Here is a 23,326-nt window from a genome sequence, read left to right as displayed (position 1 = left end):
TACATGATATATCAAAATTACAAGAACAAGTGCAACAAATGTCACGCTCACAAAAGCTAACAGAAGCTAAGGTAAATGGCGTGGAATCTAAGATAAAGGGTATGGAAGCTAAGATGGAGGATTCGATGGCAAATTTGAAGATAGATTTGAAGACAGACATGGAAGAATTGAAGAAGTTGCTACAAGAAAGGGTCACTAATGGTGAAAAGGTAGTAAAGGAAACTCATGATGAGAACAAAATAAATGTTAATCATGATTCCATAGACCCTAATGTTGGATCGAAGACTCACCATGTTCCAAAAATCGATATGAGGAAGTTTGATGGCAAGGATCCCGCCACATGGATATTACAGATGGAGCAATTCTTCGATCTCAATAATGTGCAAAACACACAAAAGGTACGTATGGCAACTTTATATTTGGAACCAAATCAGTTTGTATGGTATCAATGGCTTTGTTCTCGTAAACAATTTATCACTTGGGCAATTTTTATGGAAGAATTGATAGCACATTATGAGGATACAAAAAGCAACACTTTTTTTAGCCAATTGATAAGTCTCAAACAAAAGGGTTCAATAATGGAGCACATTGAGGAGTTCCAAAAATTGAACATAAGTGTAAAAGATATTCCAGAGGAGCATAGGATTGATGTGTTCATAGGGTCTTTAAAGGATAATATCCAACATGATGTGCGCCTTTGGGAACCTGATTCATTAGAGAAGGCATTCAGGTTAGCAAGAAAAATGGAAAGCAAAATTATGGCAACTAGGAAGCATACCATTCACAACTATAAAGACGGAAGTGTTGTTGCCCATAGTCTTCCACAACCTACAAGGTTGACACCACAACAATTGGAAGAAAAAAGAGCAAAAGGGCTTTGTTACAATTGTGATAGCAAATACACAAAAGGTCATAAGTGTGCTGAGAAGAAATTATTCTACATAGATTGTGAAGAGGAAGAAGAAAAGGAGCAAGAAAGGTCAAAAGAAGAGGATATATTCCAGGAACAAAGCCTAGATGAAGAACAAATAAATACGACCATATCTTGTAATGCATTGGTGGGAATTACCACTCCTCAAACCATCAAGATAGAAGGGCAAATCAAGAAGAAAAAGGTAATAGTGTTGATTGATTCAGGAAGCACCCACAATTTTATTCATTGTAAGGTAGCAAAAGAATTGAATTGCTTCCTATATCCAGCACCAGAGTGTCAAGTGATGATTGCAAATGGAGGAACAATAAATTGTTCTGGAAAGTGCCATAATATCAAGCTATCCATGGGAGAATATGTATTGACTAGCCCAATGCTTTCCATTCCAATGGGAGGTGCTGATGTTGTACTAGGAGTCCAATGGCTACAATCCTTGGGTACAATAGCTTTTAATTTTCAAGAACTTTTCATGAAATTTTCTGTGGAAGGAAAGGAAGTTGAATTAAGGGGTATTGCAGGGAAACCAGGAAAGATAATCAACTCTAATGGCATGACAAAGCTTCTAAAAAAGGAGCAAAGAGGTGTAATTGCACAATTATGTTCGCTAGATGTTTCCACATTGGAATCATCTATTTCTCCAGATCTCCAAAAAGTTCTGGACAATCATTCCAAGGTATTTGAGACTCCCAAAGGTCTCCCACCTATGCGTGATCATGATCATGCTATTCATCTGATTCCAGGAAGTGTTCCTCCAAACATCAGGCCGTACAGATATCCATATGTCCAAAAAAGTGAAATTGAATGTATGGTTGCAGAAATGCTAGAGGCTGGTATAATTCAACCAAGTCAAAGTTCTTTCTCAGCTCCAGTAGTATTGGTGCACAAGAAGGATGGATCATGGCGCATGTGTCCAGATTATAGGGAGCTCAACAAGCTCACTATTAAAGATAAGTTCCCCATTCCTGTTATTGATGAATTACTAGATGAATTGCATGGATCAATTTACTTCACCAAGTTGGATCTTCGTTCGGGATATCATCAAATTAGAATGAAGATTGAAGACATTCCGAAAACGGCATTTAGAACTCATGAGGGTCATTATGAATTTTTGGTCATGCCTTTTGGCCTTACCAATGCACCTTCAACATTTCAAGGTTTGATGAATTCAATTTTCAAACCATTCCTTAGAAAATTTGTGTTAGTATTTTTTGATGATATACTAATCTACAGCAAGTCTTGGAAGGATCATGTTGAACATGTTGACAGGGTGTTACAACTATTGGAGGAGAAACAATTATATGCAAAAATATCCAAATGTTTCTTTGGAGTCCAGGAGGTGGAATATTTGGGTCATATTGTATCTCATGAAGGAGTTAAGGTAGACCCTAGCAAAATTAAAGCCATTAAGGAATGGAAAATCCCCACATCCATAAAGCATCTGCGAGGATTTCTTGGGTTGACAGGGTATTATCACAAGTTTGTTAAGAATTATGGGATAATAGCAGCACCTCTAACAACATTATTGAAGAAAGATTCATTTTCATGGACTTCGGAAGCAAAAAAGGCCTTTGAACATCTTAAAGAGGCAATGTGCCAAGCACCGGTCTTAGCTACGCCGGACTTCACAAAAACCTTTATTGTGGAATGTGATGCTTCAGGAAATGGAATTGGTGTTGTTCTAATGCAAGATGAAAGACCCATTGCTTTTGAAAGTCGTCTGTTTAGTCAATTTAGTGTTACCTAAATTGCTAGTATTAATTGTCAACCCGGGGCTCGTAAGCTGATGAAGTGAAGGTGTACTATATGTACTTAAGCAACCTCTTAGAGCTTTTTTTATCATTGGGGGTGTTGTTGTGGTTAATTTATCTTCCTAAAATGAAGTGGTGATTTATAAACAGATGAGTGATAGTGTGTGATTAGTGATTGCTAACTACTTGCTTGAAAGGAAATGCTTGAAAGAAATAAATAACTTGAAAATAACTTAAAAGCAAATAACCACTTCCAATGGCACTAGACACCATTCATGCTGTTGCAAGTAAAAGAAAAGAAAGTCACTTTTAAAACCAAAGATAATGATGATCTCTCCCTAACTCCCTACTTCAAACACATAGTGTTGTGTAAAGTACGATTAAGAAGTAGCTCAAGTTGAATTAGAAAACTGATTAAAAATAAGAAAGATATACTTTAAAGACTAATGATAACGTTTTGCTCTTTCTAACTCTCTACTTCTGCCATATGTACTATGCAAAGTATGATTAGAAAGTAGTGAAAAATTAGTCTAGAAAGCACTCAAAGCCAACTGCAAGTTAGTGGTATTCTGATCCTTAAAAGATAGCAATTTATGATAAAAGATCATTCATGTATTAGCAGAACTTTGAGAAATAAGACTAAAAATCAGCTATAAGAACAAAGGCAGCAACTTGAACCTGTCAACTTCAAATACCATTAGTTTGTAAAGCAAATACACAAACATAAAAACAAATCCCGGGCTAAAAATCTGCAAGGAAACAATACTGATCAGCTTGAAAGAAAAGAAATTAAATAAATCAAACTATACATGTTTAAAGAAATGCTGAATGAGAAAATAAAGAAATGCTGAACATAAAATACTTTACAGAGGCTAACATGAATAGGGGCCCTCTACTCATTCAGCCACAAGAAGACTTAAGGAACTGAAAGCTTCAAAACAGCACTATTTCTATTGCTCCATTTGCAGAAATATACAAAACAGAGTGCTAGAATAGCACTATAAAAACAGAGTTTGCAAAAGCTCTTAAAATTATCACAAGTTCAGAAAGTACAGCCACCAAAAAGTAAAGTAAGCGTACGCAGACGCAGGTATATATAAGCATCTGAAGGATGGTCTACTCGTACAGCTAATAACTGAAAAACAACTAACTGTAATGCGTATTTAAGGTTCATTGACACATCATAAGGCTGCGTGGATGAGCTGGAGGCTCTGTCGTCATGGGCAATGAATCCCATGTTGGATCATGTCCCCTACCACCTGCAAAACGCGGACAAGTCACCGTTTGAGCTGACGTGACATAACAGCTTACAATCACCGTTGAGCTGCCTTTATTTGACCATAACTTGACCAGTTTTGACCAGCGGTACGGATGACATGGATGGTTGAACAAATGGCAGAGGAACCTCGAGCACGTTGATACCTAAGTGCCCATGTGGCTCATTTAGCAAACTGACACGTGGAACCTTGAGTTTAACAAAAAGGCTGCAGGATCATCAGATGGCTGCGGGATCGCTGAATGGCTGCGGGATTGCCAGACAGCTGCGGAATTCCTGCAAGTAAGTCAAAATCTAAACCAAACAGTCATCCATTAGCAAAACTTACTTGATCATGCTTAATGACACCTAATGTAATGATCTGGGTGGTTTTACAGTGAAAATGAGGCAAAAGCGAAGAAAAGATGAGGAAAAACTGAGGGAAATGGTAGACAAGTAGGTGTAGAGTAGAGGCTCTACATACCCCCACTACGAGGGTATTGCATGTCCTCATGCAATGAAAACACAGCTCAATCCACCTGCTGGGATGCCTCTGCTAAGACATCCAATCTCCTCTTCTTCCTCTGTGTGGAGATGTTAACTTTTGGTCTCTTGAACATGCATCTGAATTTCAAATTGATTAAGGCTCTGTTTAGCCTTCTACATTTCTTCTTGAGTCTGCTGTTTTTCTTCTGCCACATGCCCATGTGAAGCATGGTTTTATCTTGGATTGCTTTGGCAATATCAGCTTGCTGCTTCATTTCTTCATTTTTCTGCTTAATGTGGCGATTTAGCACCTCAAGTTCATAGATCGCTTGTTTGAGTATGTCTATTTGCTGCTCATGAGGTATGATATTACTTGGGCCAGCAGTGTTCTGCTCCAATGTTTCAAAATAGTTGTACACCTCTTGCTGAACTGGGTCAACAATTGGTGACTTCCTTGGACTGTGTTCATGCTCAATTTCAGTTTCAAACTCCGGCTGAAATGGACTGTCCTCCCTTGGAGGAGTAGCTGCATCACGTTGTGGACTATCCTCAAGGTCTGATTTTATAGCACCCTTCTCAGGTGTGCTTAGATCAATGAAAAGTGTCCTTGTGGCTCTCCCTTTATTCTGCAATTCGCTGCTCCTTCTTACATTGGTAACACTCTGTGTTTCTTTTTGTGCCTTTTTCCTTGGTTTCTGCACTTTTACTTTCTTAGAAAGGGCAGTTTTTGCATGGAGTTTGGCCAACCTTTGTGCTAAGGGTTGACTATCTTCCTCACTAGAAGTCTCTGGAGTTTGATAAATTTCTTGAACTATGGATTTTCCCTTGTCTTGCTTTTGTTTCTTCCTATTTTCTTTTATCTTCTGGGCAGCTTCTTGGGCAAGTTCTGAGAGGGTTTGTGTGATAATCTCTTGAGATATTGGATCACTGTCCACAGTAGGTTCAGGCTCCATCTCATGTTCAGACTGATGTATTTCAATTTCCTCTTCAATCTGTCCTTGGACAGTTCCAGGGGTATCCTCTTTTCTTTTTCTTCTACTTTTCCTAGGTACAGAGGTTTCTCCAGGTTCTTCAAAATGATTTCTTACAAGAAATTTCTCCCATGTGTCTCGTTTTGCTTTTAATTGTTCCTCCACTAACATCTTAACAAGACTATGATGACAGAGATATGCTTCAATGTTTCGTGGATTCCTTTGGGCCATGGAACACATTTTTCTAAGGCTTTGGAATAGAAAGTAGGGAAGATTTATATCATGTTCTCCTTGAAATTGCAGCATAATTTTACCATGATAAACGTATAATACCCCAAATCTCCCTTCACACGTGAAAAATTTTTGCACTAACAATAGTAAAATTTTCCATTCTTCCTTAACATGAGAGACAGGAATTCCTTTTGTGAAGACACTGGTATCCATACCTGGGTTTTTAAAAATCTGCTTCCATTGTTGACCTTGAACTGACCGGTTCTTAAACCACCTTTCACCGGTTTGTGGGAGAGATGTAGCTTGTGCTATGTTGCCTTCTGAGACTGTAAACGTTAAATCACCCACCTCCACTTGACTGTCTTTATCTCTGAATGACCTTGCAAAGGCTTTAGTAACCTCCTTGTGGTAGCCTTTAAATTTCTTGATGCACTGTAGCCAGTTGGCTCTCTACAATGCCTCCTTAACTTGAGGGTATGCTTCCAGGAATTTTGAACCTTCTGGTTCAGCCCTTAAAAGTTTCCCCATTGACTCCACGGCTTTTGTTCTAAAACACGACTTCAATGGTGGCTTTACACAGTAATTTCTCAGCTCTGTTTCAGAATTTTGTGGAGAGGAGGTTGTATGGCTTCAACAATAGCCTTAGACACGGTGAATTCCCGGCTTGAACACAGTGAAATGGTGGATTACAGCTTTAACACAGTGGAACGGTGGCTTGACAGTCGTAATACAACCGTAACATACGTTCACTGGTTATATGTATTCACTGTTTCTCAGAATTAGCAGAGAGGAAAAACAGAGTATGGTTTATGGAGACAGCGTAGTGAGTGGAACGAAATGAAGGAAATGAGAGAATGGAACAGCGTGAAATGAAGTGTTATGAACGTAGGAGGGTTTCGAAATAATGAATAGGAACGGCTAGATCCTTAGATTTCGGCGGTAGATTTACACATGGCTGCGGAATGAGGACTTAGAGAGTCGTAGTACATTAGGCTACGTCATTAGGGTACGAAAGCCTTAATGACAGAAGCAGCCGTAAGTGATTTTCAAAATCGTGATAATCAAAGACTGATGGACTTGGGAGATATGCATGGTATATGGTCGCATGGTAGGGAAAATGGATAATCATTACAATTAGTGGCAAAAAGACATGACCCAGCAAACTTTGCGTAACGAAAATAACTGCAAGTTTAAGATTAAAACATACCTCAGATCCGCGTTTGGTTTGCCTCCCAATGATTTGCCATTAACCCTTTGTTAACTCATTGCTATTACATGATTCTTTCCTCCTTGTTATTGGTGATTTTTGAACTGTAAAAATTTCTCAAACAGACTGTGTTTCTTTGTGCAGGTGCAGAGGGGCTGCGGAAAGGCTAAACGGCTGCAGAATTGCCAAATAGCTGCGGGAACTGCAATAGTGTCCTCCAGCTGCACAAAATGACCTTAGTTGTCTGAAAAAAAAAAACTTTTATTAATGAAATAAGATGGAATGAATGGATGAATGGGTGGAAAGCAGTGAGGTGAAGTGAAAATGGTTAGATGGAATGAGATGGTGAAATGGAATGGATAAAATGGCGAAATGAGATGAAAAAGAGAGAGAGATTTTTTTTTTTTTTATTTTTTGGAAAACATGAGGTGTCAGGTGACCCTGATTTTCACCTCAGGTTTTCTGCATGAGACTGCCAATCAGAGATTGGTTTTCAGGCTCATACATTTATTATTTTTTTCTTTTCTTTTTTCCTTTTTTTTTTTTTTTTTTTTTTTTTTTTTAATTTATTGAACTGAAATTGAAAGAAACAGAGATTAGGCTAATGGAGGAGAAGAATTCTTCTCCACCAGCCTTATTTCAGAATCGCCTTGGAACAACTTAACAAACTCCTCTTTTGAGAGTGGCTTGTGGTAAACTTTCAACCGGTGGCCATTCACAATAAAGGGAGTTTGAAGTTCATCAATAGTCTTCACTCTAACTGCTCCATTATTAAAGACTTCATCAATTTCATATGGCCCAAGCCAATGAGTTTGAAATTTTCCCTTGAAGTCCTTAAATTTGGAATCAAACAAGAGTGCCCAATCACCCTTTTGAAACTTCTTTTCTTTGATATGTCGATCATGCCATTTGATTCTTTGGCGCTGAACTAGATCGGTCCTTAGAATTGCATCTTGTCTCATTTCATCTAGTTCATTTAACTGGTCCATTCTGTGCTTCTGGGCTTCTGATAAGCTCATCCCCAATTGAACTGTTGTCTTGAAGGTCTTGATTTGGAACTCAATGGGGAACAGGACTTCCTTCCCATAAACAAGTTCATAGGGAGAATGTCCTGTGGTGTTCCTCCATGTAGTTCTATAGGCCCATAAGGCTTCAGGAAGCCTTTCTGCCCAATCTCTTCTATGAAGATGAACAGTCTTTGTGATGATGCTTTCAAGAACTTTATTTGTAGATTCTACTTGACCATTTGCTTGCGGATGGTATGGAGTAGATGTTCTATGCTTGATCTTATACTCCTCCATCAGCTTCTCCATCATCCTTGATGTAAATTGGCTCCCCTGATCTGTTACAATTTCTCTTGGGACACTAAAACGAGTGAAAATATCCTCAAAAAGAAATTGAACAACTGAATTTTCAGTAGCAGAAGTCAATGCTTTAGCTTCTACCCACTTAGTAACATAATCAGTACAAACCAATATATATCTCTTTTGCTTGGATGGCGGATTAATTGGTCCAACAAAATCTAGAGCCCATTTCTCGAAGGGTTCGATGCATACCTGTGGCTGTAGTGGCATTTCATTTGAAAGAGTTGGTCTTCCAACTCTCTGACAACTGTCACACCTTCTAACATATTGCTTTGCATCCTTAAAGAGAGAAGGCCAATAATATCCTAAAGAAAGGATTTTATAGGCTGTCCTCTTATCAGCAAAGTGTCTGCTGCAAGGTTCGTCATGACATGCCTTAAGGATGTCAGGCATTTCATCCTCCCGTACACATCTTCTGATCATAAAATCTGGCCCTGCCTTGAACAATTCATTAGAAATCCAAGAATAATGTGAACTCTCCTGAATGATTTTCCTTTTCTCATTAGGAAATAAATGTAAAGGTAACTTTCCAGTAACTAAATAATTGGCAATATCAGCATACCAAGGAGTTTTGGTAGTTACTGCAAACAAATACTCATCTGGAAATTTATCCTCTACAGGAGAATCCTCATTAGTGTTTTGAATTCTAGACAAGAAATCAGCTACTGTGTTCTGTTTACCTGGTCGATCTAACACAGTTATGTTGAATTCTTGTAAAAGCAAAAGCCATCTTGTAACTCTACCATTAGTGACTGGTTTATTCATGAGGTATCTAATGGCAGAGTGATCAGTATGGACAAAGGTTTCATAGCCGGTTATATAATGTCTAAACTTGTTTATAGCATGAACAACGGCTAGAAATTCCTTTTCAGTAACAGTGTAATTTAACTCAGTAGGAGTCAAATTCTTACTTGTGTAATAAATGGCATAAGTGATCAAATCCTTTTGTCCCAAAATAGCTCCTAAAGCTATATCTGAAGCATCAGTAGAAATGTGGAAAGGGAGTTTCCAATTTGGACCCCTTAGAATGGGTGCTTCAGATATTCTAGTCTTTAAAGCTTCAAAGGCAGATTGACATTCAGGATCCCACTTAAATTCACAATCTTTAGTAAGTAGTTTGAAAAGAGGGGATGCTATCTTAGTGAAGTTTTCAATAAATCTTCTGTAATAACCAGTAAACCCAAGAAAACTTCTAACATCTCTTTGGCAATTTGGAATGGGTAACTTAGAGATGACTTCGACTTTAGATCTATCAACTTTGATTCCATCTCCTGAAATATGATGTCCTAAAACAATCCCTTCAGTAAACATCATAAAACACTTTTCATGACTTAAAGAAAGATTTGTTTCCTTACATCTTACCAGTACTTTTTCCAAATTTTCCAAAGCTTCTTCAAATGTATTACCATAAACTGTGAAATCGTCCATGTATACCTCTACACAATCATGAATCAGATCTGAGAAGATTCCTAGTACAGCCCTTTGAAATGTAGCGGGTGCATTGCATAATCCAAAAGGGAGTACTCGGTAGGCAAAAGTTCCCCAAGGACAAGTAAAGGTGGTTTTGTCTTGATCTTCAGGTGCTACCTGAATCTAATTGTAACCACTAAAACCATCCAAGAATGAGAAATACTTTTTACCTGCTAAAGTGTCTAGTACCTGATCAATAAAAGGTAGAGGGAAATAATCCTTTAAGGTTGCTTTGTTCAATTCTCGATAGTCAATGCAAACTCTCCATTTACCATTCTTTTTGGGCACTATAACCAAGGGAGAAACCCATTGGCTATCTGAAATGGGGTAAATGAAGTTTACCTTGAGCAATTTCTGAAGTTCTTCTTTCACAATTTCCCTAAGATTTGGATTCATCCGTCTTTGTGGCTGCCTAATAGGTCTGTTGTTTTCTTCAATATAAATGTGATGAATACAAGTCTTAGGGTCGATTCCTTTCATGTCAGTGTATTCCCATGCAAAGGCAGTGGAATGTTTTTGCAACAGTTTAGTTAATTCTTCTTGTTGTGGTCTTTCCAAGTTCTTGTTAATGTTCAATGTTTTTCCTGGAAAGATTTCAACTGTAGAACTACCAAACTCTTCCATTGAGAAGAGAGACATCTGTCTAGAGGAGAGATATTCAATGTCTGCATCTAACTGAAACTGTGTAGAGTCATATTCTAAAGGTGTTTCAAAATTTTCTAATGTATTTAGAATTTGACTGTCCTCACTAATCTCAAAGATGGTTAGAACAGGTTGAAGAGTATCCTCATCATCGACCCACTCATCTTCTCCTATTTCTGTTATTGCCTTTGCGGGAGGATACAAGTTGAATTTCTTGGTAGAATTACCATCTGATATATACATATCTCCAGACCTACAACTTATGAAAGCATCAGCTGTGGCCAGCCAAGGTCTTCCTAAAATAAGAGGATGTCCTCCTAGATTGTTCTTGGGAGTTAAAATCATAAAATCAACTGGATACTCCCAAGAGTCTAGTGAGACTGGAATATCTTCCAATACACCATCAGGTTTGATGATTGATCTATTTGCAAGTTGCAGCAAAGTAGGTGTAAAGAGAAGGTTAGGAAGCTTTAACTGATCCATGGTCTGTCTACTCATGATGTTGATAGCGGCTCCTAAGTCAATCAAAGTATTTGGGATTTCAACCCCATTAATATGAGTTTTAACAATAGGGCTACCGGGATCCACATACTTTTGCATGGTAATCTTACCCATCATAATGTCTGCAATTTTTCCAACTAGATGTATCCTTTTGGTATCTCTGGTTTTCTTTCCTGTTTTTTTCAAACTCAACTCCTTTATTGTCTTTGCTAGGATGGGAATTTCCTTAATGGTTGTCAACAAGGGAATCTTGATACAGACATTTTTCAATTCATCTAGAAAGTCATAGTCAGGCAACCAAATTTGTTTTTCCACCCCCTTGTCAATTTGTAACCTTTCAGGGAAAGGAGGTGTAGTTGAAGATGTAGGTTGCTCAACTATGGGAGTTGATTCTTTTTCTTTTTCTTGAATGCTTGGGTTTTGAAGGGATGCTTCATAACCTTTATTGACTTTGAGAGATTCTTCCTCGGAAATGCTTGGTTGTTGAGCACTTGTAGAAGGTTGGTCTAGGATTCTACCTGATCTGAGTTGTACCTCATTGAGAGGAACAACCATATAGGTAGGGAATGGTTGTCCTTCCATGAGTGGTTGACCTTCCATCACATAAGCATTTTGAGGATTCCTATTATTGGGGTTTGGTTGAGGCTGAGAAGGAAGTTGATTTGGCCTCTGTTGAGATTGTAGCAAGAGTTGAGAATTTTGATTTTGTGGAGGAGGTTGTTGTTGTTGTTGAGGGAATGGCAATGACAGTTGTTGACCTTGATTTGGAATTTGGGGAGCTTGCTGATTCTGAAAGGATTGAGGATATTGATAGAATTTGGCAAATCTCCCATAAGGATTTTGCATTTGCATGCTTTGCAACCATGCTTGGAAAGGATTTTGTGGTTGTGACCAAGGTTGTTGCCAAGGATTCCAATTTGGTGGGGGTTGGAAATTCATAGAGTTGTTAAACCCTTGATTTTGCTGCCCCTGCCAAGGTCTTCTTGCAACAAGACAAAGAGATTCAAGCGTACTTGGATCTTCTTGAAAGACTGCTTTGAGGCCAGGGATTGAAGGACAATCCTTGGTCTCATGAGTTTCTGAGCAAATTACACAGGTTTCCACAACTTGTGCTTCCAAGGGACATTCCCTTAAAGAATGCTTCTTTCTACACTTCGGGCAAAAGATAGTCATAGCCTCGGCTTCTGCTTTTTGTTTATTTTGAATCTTAAGGGTATCAATTTGTTCACTAAGACTCCCTAAGATGTCAGTTTTAAATTCATCCAGCATATTACCGATTTCAGCCCTACTCACCGATCCTGTTGCAGATTTATTTGCCCTAAGGAGAGAAGGATCTCTAGGCCCTTTTTGAGTTTTTGATTTGCCCCTTGAGAGATGGATACAAAGTTCTGCTATATCATTGAGAGAAAGTTGAGAAATATCCCCTTTCCCCATCATGTTTAAGATATCTATCCATTCATCCCTAATGGCTTTTAATAAGAGGGCTTTTAAGGTCTCTTCATCCAAGGTACTCATTTTTGCTCTTTTTAAGTTATATTGAAATCTCTCAAGTAAATCTTCTAAGCTCTCATCTTCTTTTTGCATCATTTTAAAAACCTCGTCCTTGTGATTAGTAGGCATACAATAGTCCAAATACCTATCCAAAAAGGTTTGTTTCATTTCATCCCAAGTCCTAATGGATTGAGTAAGTAACCCCATGAACCATTTCAAAGCTTGATCTTTTAATGTTGATGGGAACAGTTTGAGTTTCTGAGTATCATCCAGATAGTCATAGGTTCGACACACAACTTCAAATTCAAACAAGAATGTTTCAGGGTCCTCATTTCTTAACCCATTAAAATTTGGGAGGACGGATGGTGATATGTTTTTCATGGTGGCTCGGGAATCCTCATTAACAATGGGAAACCCAAATGAGTTATCCCCATCTCTATTTCCTCCAATGGGACCTCTACCTCCTCCATTATTATTGTTATTTCCTCCTCCTCCTCTACCTCTACCTCTACCACCTCCTTCTTCTTCTGCCATGATGATTCTCCTAAGGATTTCAAAATCTTCTGGTTCTTCTACAAAGGGTGAATGAGAAGAGATCTCTCCTTCTTCTTCAGGTGAGTCTATTTCCTCAATTACAATTGGTTTTCTTGTAGGAGAAAGAGAAGAGTTTCTTCCTGGTTCAAACTCAATAGAAGGTGTAGGAGAGTCAACTCTTGGCTCTTGAATTTCAGGAATTCTAGGACTAGGAGTTTCGGTTGGAGATAAGGGAGGTGTCTCTTGTCTATCTCTTGAAGCAGATGGACTTGTAAAAATTGAACTTCGAGCTCTAGCTAAAAACCTTCCCCTAGAATCTCTAGCTCTATGCATGTCATTTTTTATTTTATTTTCAAGTCAAGTTAATAATTCTTTTTCTGATCTTCCAGGTCACTCTAGGTGCAAGAAGAGAGCATACTCAAGAAACTATTAAATCAATAACTTTCTCCTTTCTGATCCTCCAGATCACTTCAAAGTGCAAGAGGAGAGCATACTTAGATAGGCTATTAACTTCTTTTCTTGAAATTTTATGTTTTTTTTTTCTAAGAATATGGCTACTTAATTTCACTTCCCCGGCAACGGCGCCAAAATGTTTAGCCAATTTAGTGTTACCTAAATTGCTAGTATTAATTGTCAACCCGGGGCTCGTAAGCTGATGAAGTGAAGGTGTACTATATGTACTTAAGCAACCTCTTAGAGCTTTTTTTATCATTGGGGGTGTTGTTGTGGTTAATTTATCTTCCTAAAATGAAGTGGTGATTTATAAACAGATGAGTGATAGTGTGTGATTAGTGATTGCTAACTACTTGCTTGAAAGGAAATGCTTGAAAGAAATAAATAACTTGAAAATAACTTAAAAGCAAATAACCACTTCCAATGGCACTAGACACCATTCATGCTGCTGCAAGTAAAAGAAAAGAAAGTCACTTTTAAAACCAAAGATAATGATGATCTCTCCCTAACTCCCTACTTCAAACACATAGTGCTGTGTAAAGTACGATTAAGAAGTAGCTCAAGTTGAATTAGAAAAGTGATTAAAAATAAGAAAGATATACTTTAAAGACTAGTGATAACGTTTTGCTCTTTCTAACTCTCTACTTCTGCCATATGTACTATGCAAAGTATGATTAGAAAGTAGTGAAAAATTAGTCTAGAAAGCACTCAAATCCAACTGCAAGTTAGTGGTATTCTGATCCTTAAAAGATAGCAATTTATGATAAAAGATCATTCATGTATTAGCAGAACTTTGAGAAATAAGACTAAAAATCAGCTATAAGAACAAAGGCAGCAACTTGAACCTGTCAACTTCAAATACCATTAGTTTGTAAAGAAAATACACAAACATAAAAACAAATCCCGGGCTAAAAATCTGCAAGGAAACAATACTGATCAGCTTGAAAGAAAAGAAATTAAATAAATCAAACTATACATGTTTAAAGAAATGCTGAATGAGAAAATAAAGAAATGTTGAACATAAAATACTTTACAGAGGCTAACATGAATAGGGGCCCTCTACTCATTCAGCCACAAGAAGACTTAAGGAACTGAAAGCTTCAAAACAGCGCTATTTCTATTGCTCCATTTGCAGAAATATACAAAACAGAGTGCTAGAATAGCACTATAAAAACAGAGTTTGCAAAAGCTCTTAAAATTATCACAAGTTCAGAAAGTACAGCCACCAAAAAGTAAAGTAAGCGTACGCAGACGCAGGTATATATAAGCATCTGAAGGATGGTCTACTCGTACAGCTAATAACTGAAAAACAACTAACTGTAATGCGTATTTAAGGTTCATTGACACATCATAAGGCTGCGTGGATGAGCTGGAGGCTCTGTCGTCATGGGCAATGAATCCCATGTTGGATCATGTCCCCTACCACCCGCAAAACGCGGACAAGTCACCGTTTGAGCTGACGTGACATAACAGCTTACAATCACCGTTGAGCTGCTTTTATTTGACCATAACTTGACCAGTTTTGACCAGTGGTACGGATGACATGGATGGTTGAACAAATGGCAGAGGAACCTCGAGCACGTTGATACCTAAGTGCCCATGTGGCTCATTTAGCAAACTGACACGTGGAACCTTGAGTTTAACAAAAAGGCTGCAGGATCATCAGATGGCTGCGGGATCGCTGAATGGCTGCGGGATTGCCAGACAGCTGCGGAATTCCTGCAAGTAAGTCAAAATCTAAACCAAACAGTCATCCATTAGCAAAACTTACTTGATCATGCTTAATGACACCTAATGTAATGATCTGGGTGGTTTTACAGTGAAAATGAGGCAAAAGTGAAGAAAAGATGAGGAAAAACTTAGGGAAATGGTAGACAAGTAGGTGTAGAGTAGAGGCTCTACATCGTCCAATCAAGGGAAAGTTTTTAAGCAAATCTATTTATGAGAAGGAAATGTTGGCAATACTCCATGCACTTAAGAAATGGCGACCCTACCTAATGGGAAGACACTTCAAGGTAAAAACGGATCATGATAGCCTTAAATACTTTTTAGAACAAAGATTATCCTCTGAAGAGCAACAAAAGTGGGTCACAAAGATGTTGGGTTATGACTTTGAAATCATCTACAAAAAAGGGAAGCAAAATATGGTGGCAGATGCACTCTCAAGAAAGGATGAGGATGTGGAAGCATTGTTGTGTGCCATTTCTATTATCCAACCAGATTGGATAAACGAAGCAAGGGAGGATTGGAAGAACGACGAAGAAGTGTGGGCACTTATTCAAAAGCTACAACAAGATTCCAGTACTTCTGATACATTTAGCTGGCAAAATGATTCGTTATGGTACAAAGATCGCTTATACCTCTGTAAGAATTCCCAGCTAAAACAAAAGATTCTTATGGAATTGCACACTTCTCCCTTAGGAGGGCACTCAGGATTTTTAAAAACTTACCACAGGGTTAAGAAGGAATTTTTTTGGGATGGCCTTAAATCAGATATTCAAAAGTTTGTGGCGGAATGTTTGGTTTGCCAGCAAAATAAAGTTGAAACTTGAATTAAGACACCAGGTCTATTACAACCTTTATCCATTCCAAGCCAACTTTGGGAGGAGGTTTCAATGGATTTTATCACAGGTTTACCCAAGTCTGAGGGAAAGAGTGTTATCATGGTGGTAGTTGACAGACTTACCAAGTATGCACACTTTTGTGCATTATCACATCCATTTAAAGCCAGTACATTTTCTACTGCATTTATGGAAACAGTTCAAAAGCTACATGGAAACCCAAAGATTATTGTAAGTGACAGAGATCCCATTTTCACTGGAAATTTTTGGACAGAATTATTTTCTTGTCTTGGTACTCAGTTAGCTCATAGCTCATCTTATCATCCTCAATCTGATGGGCAAACTGAGATAGTAAACAAATGTTTGGAAGGATATCTTCGTTGCTTTGTATCTGATAAACAGACACAATGGGTCAAATGGTTGCCTCTGGCTGAATGGTGGTATAACACATCCTTCCATACAGCAACAAAAATGACCCCATTTATGGCACTTTATGGGTATCAACCACCATCCATCACATCATATTTAAGAGCAAATTCTAAGGTTCAGGCAGTGGAACATCACATCGAACATCAGCAACAAGTCCTCCAACTCTTAAACGATAACCTCGTGTTGGCACAAAATAGAATGAAACAACAGGCAGATCAACATCGCAGTGAAAGAAGTTTTTATGTAGGTGATTGGGTACTCCTACGGCTACAACCATATAAGAAAATGTCCCTAAAGCAAGCTAAGAAGGATAATAAATTATCACCAAAGTATTATGGTCCGTACAAGGTGTTGGAAAGGATTGGTACTATGGCATACAAATTAGAGCTTCCTGCAGCTTCTCGATTGCACCCAGTTTTCCATGTTTCATGTTTAAAGAAGGTTATAGGTGACAAGCTCCCAATTCAAACAATATTGCCAGAACTTGATGAGGAAGGAAAATTTATATTGGAACCGGAAGCAATCACAGAAACAAGAACTCGGCAGCTACGAAATCGATCAATTTCAGAGTATCTTATCAAGTGGAAGAACTTATCCGCTGAAGATTCCACATGGGAGGATGAGAATTTTATGCAGAAGTATCCAGAACTGCTCAATCGTTGAGGACAACACTTTTTTGAAGGAGAGGGGCATGTTGGGTCCCTATAATACTAGTGATTACCCCATTACTATTGTAGTTATACCCCCTATTTATATTGTTGTGCCCCTATTACCCCCATATTGTTATTTCTGTGCCCCATAGAATCCCTCTACTATTATTTTTGTGGCTTTATATTATTATTGTTAGGTCGGCTGGATTATATTGTGACTCCTTAGACTCCTATATATAGAAAGGAGGTTTTGTCATTTGTATCATCCAAGAATTGTTCATTTATGTAATGTAAAGGAGGTTGCCCCCTCGAAGAGGCTGAATTCTAAGGCGTGGATCTCTCTTTTCTATCTTTTTGTGAGCTGGTTTCATAACAGTGGATTATGATGGGATTCCACTAGCGCAACCCCGCAACGAGTTGTACCTCAAGCATTACTATGCTTAACTCAGCGTAGTAACCCCTATGCTTTTGTTACATTTTTGTTTTCGCTAAGGGTAATTGTTTTGGTTAGGTAATCCACTTTTTTCATTTGTTGTAGATGTCGAACCCATTGGAACCATTTTTTGGATATGCCGACGGAGTGATTTGTAGTTTGCGGAACCTATCTTCTGCGGCCTAGGCCATCTTCGATCCCAGCAGCAAGTTAGTGAGTTTCAGAGGGGTATGTATTGGTCGATCAATGAACAATATCGTTGAATATAGCACGTTGATAGAACTCCTCTCTGATGCCATCGCACATGGCATACGCCGACTTGTCGTCAGGTTAGACTCACAACTCGTCATTCTACAACTCACTGGTATCTACTCTGTACGGAATCCAACTATATATCGCATGTTCCTAAGGGTCAGGATTTTGGAAAGACAGTTCGATTCTATTCAATATCAACATGTTTCTAGAAATTTAAACACATTAATAGACTCATTGGCAAATTATGTGTTAGATAGACATTTGCGACATTTATAAAAAGAAGCATTGCATCAATATTTGCATCAGGATCATGTAACTTAACCAAAATAAAGCTCTAAAAATCAAAAATATATATATAACTATTTATGGTTTACACGTAATGTTTTGTAACCAAGAAAAAATCACTCAAATGACCCAAAACTCAAAATTCTAGGTGGCACCCTAGTCTAATGATGCTGGTGATAACAAGTCACATCCTGTGCAATCATGCGTAAAAGCCTAGTCCATCGACTCGGCACACCAGTAGTATGTCGTTGCAACCTTAGAGGCAGCTCGTCGGTCCTCACATCCAGAATACCAAGAGTGAGACCCTCGACCTGATCCTATAATGCTGAAAGAGTCTCGGCCACATCAAGGTCGCGAAGGATGGCCCTCCCAATAGCCTTTCCTCCCGGAGCGGCAGCTAGTACTCTCAGGCATACTGCTAGTCGAATTGGTCCAATGTCTGCATGAGCACATGAGTTTTAATTAGTCTTGATCAAACAAAGCATAAGAACATTATGAAAACAATAAACAGAGATATGGTCAGAGAATTTACCTAAAGCACCCCACTGCTCACAAGCCGGCAGCACCAAATCCAGGTCACCCCGGAAATCCATACCAGTATATGGACACTCAGCATAAACCATCTCCTGGCAGTTGAACCACTAGAAGAAGGTGTAAGAGAAAGAAATCTGGGATTGGCCAGCATGTCGAGCCATGAGATCAACCCATCTCTGCATCCGTGGCTCAGTCGATGGAGGTAAACCAAGTGAGATGTATTGCGGCTGCATCAGTGGGATCTTTTCCAAGGAAAAAGTGGTCAAAATAGAACCATAGCCACAATTCTTAGATCTTCCACTTTTCACCTTGGTCAGTTGTTCTTTCATCATAGGAGTACTGCATCACACCAGTTGAACACCTTCGATTCAAGGTATTCGAAGGCGTACTGCATATAATGCATGTTAGCCACATGAAGAGCCTCACTACCAGCCAGTCTAGCAAAACTGAACAGAATGGTCCTCAAAGACCAGTCAGTGTCATTTCAGATGTTGATATTACCATCCCTACTTGGCTGAGATCCCTCTCTGCAATACCGAAAAATGTAATCTCTCACGGATTCGCCCCCACGAGCAGAACCTGATAACAAGAGAGGGGCGCCACGCCTCGATAAACTGGTCAAAAAATAGATATCCACGATAGTCAGGGGGATGGATTTGCCTCTGATCTGGAACACCTGGTTGGTAGGATCCCATACGTCGAGGAAATATTGCAACAAGTTGATTTGTTGCCTCATGCTAGAGATGCGGAAAAACTTGAGCAGGCCACAGTTCTGCAGTGCAGTTGCCGTACCCGGATCATGTAAACTAACCATGTCCTCTTCTTCATGCTCACACTCTCACCATGTAATAACCATTTTTCTCCGATAAATCTATGAAAACAAACAATAGAAGAGTCTGGGTCCTGATTTGGCAAAAAACAGGCAAAAATTCCATGAGAAAACAGTGTAAAAGTTTCCCTCCTTGTGCCCATCGCACCCCAGCAGTGTACTGGGAGTGATGCATACTGACTAGCCAGTAACCAGTCCAGTATGCATCGCACCTTTCGATATAGGAAGGGTGCGATGGGGCCAAGGCGAATTATTCAAACCCCAGAGGCTCAGCAAAGCAGGGAAACATGCTTAGAATTCAAAAAGGAAGGAATGCAACTGAAGAGATCAGGTTTAGCTCTTACCTGGTCCAGATAGTGCCGAGAATCGTCCACAGAATCTCCCGAAATCAGCTGGTGAAAATTAGGGGGGAAAAGCACCTCCAGAGCTCCAACAAACCAAGTTCAAATGAAATGGTAAAATGAGAGGTAAAATTCACTTTTAAATTACTATTCACATAATTCGAGTAAGGTATTAGTATTTTAACTCATTTTTCAAGCATGTGTTTTTTTCTAATCGCTTTGATGAAGCAATTGAGCAGGTAGTACAACCATTGAAAGAACAAAGTGCTAACAGTGAATCAAATAATCAATGACCATTATTACGAGTAGTTTTTATGTGAAGTTCAAGCTCGTTAAAAATTAAACCTAAGCAATGAGCAAATGTTTCCCCCAGAGTTTAAGCTCATTAAAAAATGAACCAATCTCTGATAAATAACCATTGTGAATGCATTATCATCAGCTTTTGAGCCTTGGTCGTGTTCTCATCATCACCTCCACTCTATTTTAGCCGATCATATGCCTCCATTTGATTGTTTACCATTTTGAGGAACATCTACGACGAGTGATCTTGCTAGCCATCCTTGTGACACTACCATGATTGGAAAATTCCAAACCTTACCTGGAATTAGCTGCTACCCGAAATTATCACTCGTTCCTCAAAAAACGAGTCTCCTTTAAGCTCTTTTCACCTGACTCGTAAAATATGAAAATATTGCCGAGTGATTGGCCTCTCCAGCTCGTTAAACGGGAGTGCTATCCCTCCTCTAGATTTTAATCTTTTTGGACCTGAGGGATTATTACACAAAAAGATCGAGTGCTTGTCTTGTTCGGCTCGTTAAAACTATCGAAAATTCATCCCTTTCATATTATTTTATACTTTTTCAGACTTAAGGGATTATATGACGAAAAAGGATCATGGCAGTTTCCTTTCCGTCCCTTTTCATACTCTCTAAAATTGAAAAAGGATCGAGTTATCATTGTCGTTAAACTCGTTAAAATCAATAGCGACAAACTTGTCCAAATGGACGAGAACGAGTTTCACTGTCGCTAGGCTCGTTAAAACATAGCGACGGGTTCGCCCGAAGGGCGAATTATAGAACAAGCATATGTTATCCTCCTCAAGCTTGATAAAAATAAAGAGGTATTGGTCAGCAATGACTGAGGAAAATTGGGAAGAAAACTTGAAGAAAATTTATTGGTAGCAAGTCACTCTTGAACATGACACTTTCACTCCACGTCTAAGTCGGATTGGGTTGTTTCGCTCACCGGTCATATCACCATTGGTCCATCATACCATCCATCTTTGGGGTTAACGCTACCAATCCATTTTCACTGTAGCCGGTATGTTCAAGAGAAGTCACTCAGAGAATTCACCTGTGTCTCATCCGCTGCAATACATTCATGCTCCATTCTTTCATGACCGCCACCCTGAACCTTGTATCATCATATCGTTTTCACCTCCAAAATCATTTGCTCTATTCCATGTCGTAGATGTGGGATTCATTAAGGCCCTCCTATGACAGGTCGCTTCTTGTTGACATCATCTCATTATCCAAGAAGTCGACCTAGGAACAACCCCTTCAGTACTTTGAAGCTTGCATGCCTCAATGACAAGTTTCTCACTTCCGGCGACAGGTTTACATCAATGGCCTTCGACCGAAATATTTCGCATGGTGTTCAACACCAAGTCCCTTTTTCACACCACACGAATTGTATTATAGTACCTTGAGGGTCATCATCATTATCGGTGATTCCTCTCGCGCCTGTTAACAGCTTGCATCATTGGCTTGTAATCAGGCGATGTCTTTCCATGTTCGACTCCATAACATCTTTCACATGGATCGACTTGTACTCCGAGTGAAGATTGAACGAGTTTGAAGACCCCGGATCTAGTTTCATCCATCTGGGTTGCGATATATTCAGGAGTATAAAGATATCAAATGTACATCATTTCCGAACAGATGATCTTCCAAATCAAAGGATGATGACTCCGTCCGAATCATCAGTCTGCTACACAGACGGTTGTCTGTCCTATGTACATGAAAATGAATTTATAAAGTTGAGCATGGGAATGCCCGCCTCAGCTAGATCATGAAAAATATTATGAAGATAATGTATTGTATTGTATCTTATTACAAGTCACCTTCCAGCTCGAAAAAACTTCGGATCCTCATGATAAAGCATTTCACCCGAAATCAAAATATTAACGACCTCATGCTTTAGGGGGCAACTGTTATAGACATTTTTGGGCACTGCAACCCCAATCATACATGTCCATAAACCAAGGGCTCCTAAGTCCCTAAATTGTTGCTTCATGCCCTAAAGGAACAAGGTTAGCTGATTACATCATCTCCCAGAAGTTCTCCACATAAAACTACTAAGAACTGGTCAAAACTGGACCATGCAGACTGCCCAGTGCAGAGGGTGCGATGCATCTCATCTGCTCAGTGTAAAAAGTGTGATGCATACTGGAATGCCCTTCTGTAGGGTGTGATGGACGAGAGTAGACAAATGGCAGAGACAGTTTCCAAGGTGGATGATCATGGAATCTTCCAGAAACTTCTCCTGTGACACTTGCCTCTCTGAATTCGCCTAGGGATGAGTAAGAGATCATCAATCTCTAAGTGGAATCAAGAACTATCAAAGAGAGGACACTAATCAAAATCCCAGAAGCTAACTCACCCCCCTACAATCATCTATATATGGATCCCTCATCACAGAGATCCAGAGGCTGGAATCTTGTATCTTGTAAGGAAGTGTTGTTGGTTTCCTGGTGCAACATCATAGTGTTGGGTGATCTAAGCTTTTCATGAGGTGAAGAAGGGCTTTCACGCTGAGAGGATGACACTGGGTTAGAAAAATTGGTTGTAATCCTCTTTGCTATTCTTGATATTAATAAAACTATTCAAGTTTTCCTCCACATTCTTGTATGTTTTATGATATATGCATTTGTGTGGTCAATACATATCTGGTCCTGTATTTCTTATGATTGTAGATCTCTATTCTTCGATAGTATTATGCTGCTTTGATTCCACAGGTGCTCTTTGAAGCTGGGTAGACAAAGAAGGAGTAGCGAAGATCTATCAGAAGGGAGAGGAACCAAGCGCAAGACTGAGGTTGGTAACCTTTGTTCCCCTCTTATCTACTTCTCATAAAGGAAATCGAAAGTAGTTTTAGTTTGTTTATTTCTAAGATAGCTACCAGTCTTAGTGGGACTAGCAGCTCCAAGTGGAAACTAGATTTCCCGATAACATCGCCCATGGGGTTGAATCTGTGAGGGATTATATTCGCCAGTTTTGTAGAGAAGGATCTCAGCCTAGTAGGGATGGCAAGATCAATATCCAAGATGTCACTGATCGGTCCTTGAGGACTATTTTATTCACCTTTGCTAGATTGCCTGGTATCACGGCTCTTCATTTGGCCAACAAATCTTATATGCAGTATGCCCTGGAATGCCTAGAACCAAAGGTATTCAACTGGTGTGAGGCGGTACTTCTGGTCATGAAAGAATAGCTCTCCAAGGTAAAGAATGGAAGATCCAAGAACTTTGGTTACAGTTCCATTCTAACTACTTTCACCTTGGAGAGGATTCTACTAATGCAACCACAGTACATTTCACTAGGATTGTCAGCACCGAGGGAGCCATGGATGCAGAGATGGGTTGACCTCATGGCCAGACATGCTGGCCAGTCATAGATTTCATTATTGGATGCCTTCTTTGAGTGGTTCAACCGTCAGGAGATGGT

At 39.2% G+C, this 23,326-nt stretch overlaps 1 protein-coding gene across 1 annotated transcript in view; it reads right to left on the bottom strand.

Moving 5' to 3' along the window:
* The window catches only part of LOC149266160 (protein NLP3-like), a 37,783-nt gene extending 19,201 nt beyond the window's left edge, over window positions 1-18,582 (bottom strand). The window contains exon 1 of the mRNA XM_089407333.1: window positions 18,493-18,582. Within this exon, the coding sequence (XP_089263459.1) occupies window positions 18,493-18,582 (90 nt within the window). The remainder of the gene's footprint in view (window positions 1-18,492) is intronic.
* Between the last annotated feature and the right edge of the window lie 4,744 nt (window positions 18,583-23,326).

This window comes from Pinus tabuliformis, chromosome 6 (assembly GCF_031772625.1).
Source record: "Pinus tabuliformis cultivar Carrire ecotype Pingquan chromosome 6, CPIR1, whole genome shotgun sequence".
NCBI classification, from domain to species: domain Eukaryota; kingdom Viridiplantae; phylum Streptophyta; class Pinopsida; order Pinales; family Pinaceae; genus Pinus; species Pinus tabuliformis.
This window is presented reverse-complemented; position numbering and strand designations above follow the sequence as displayed.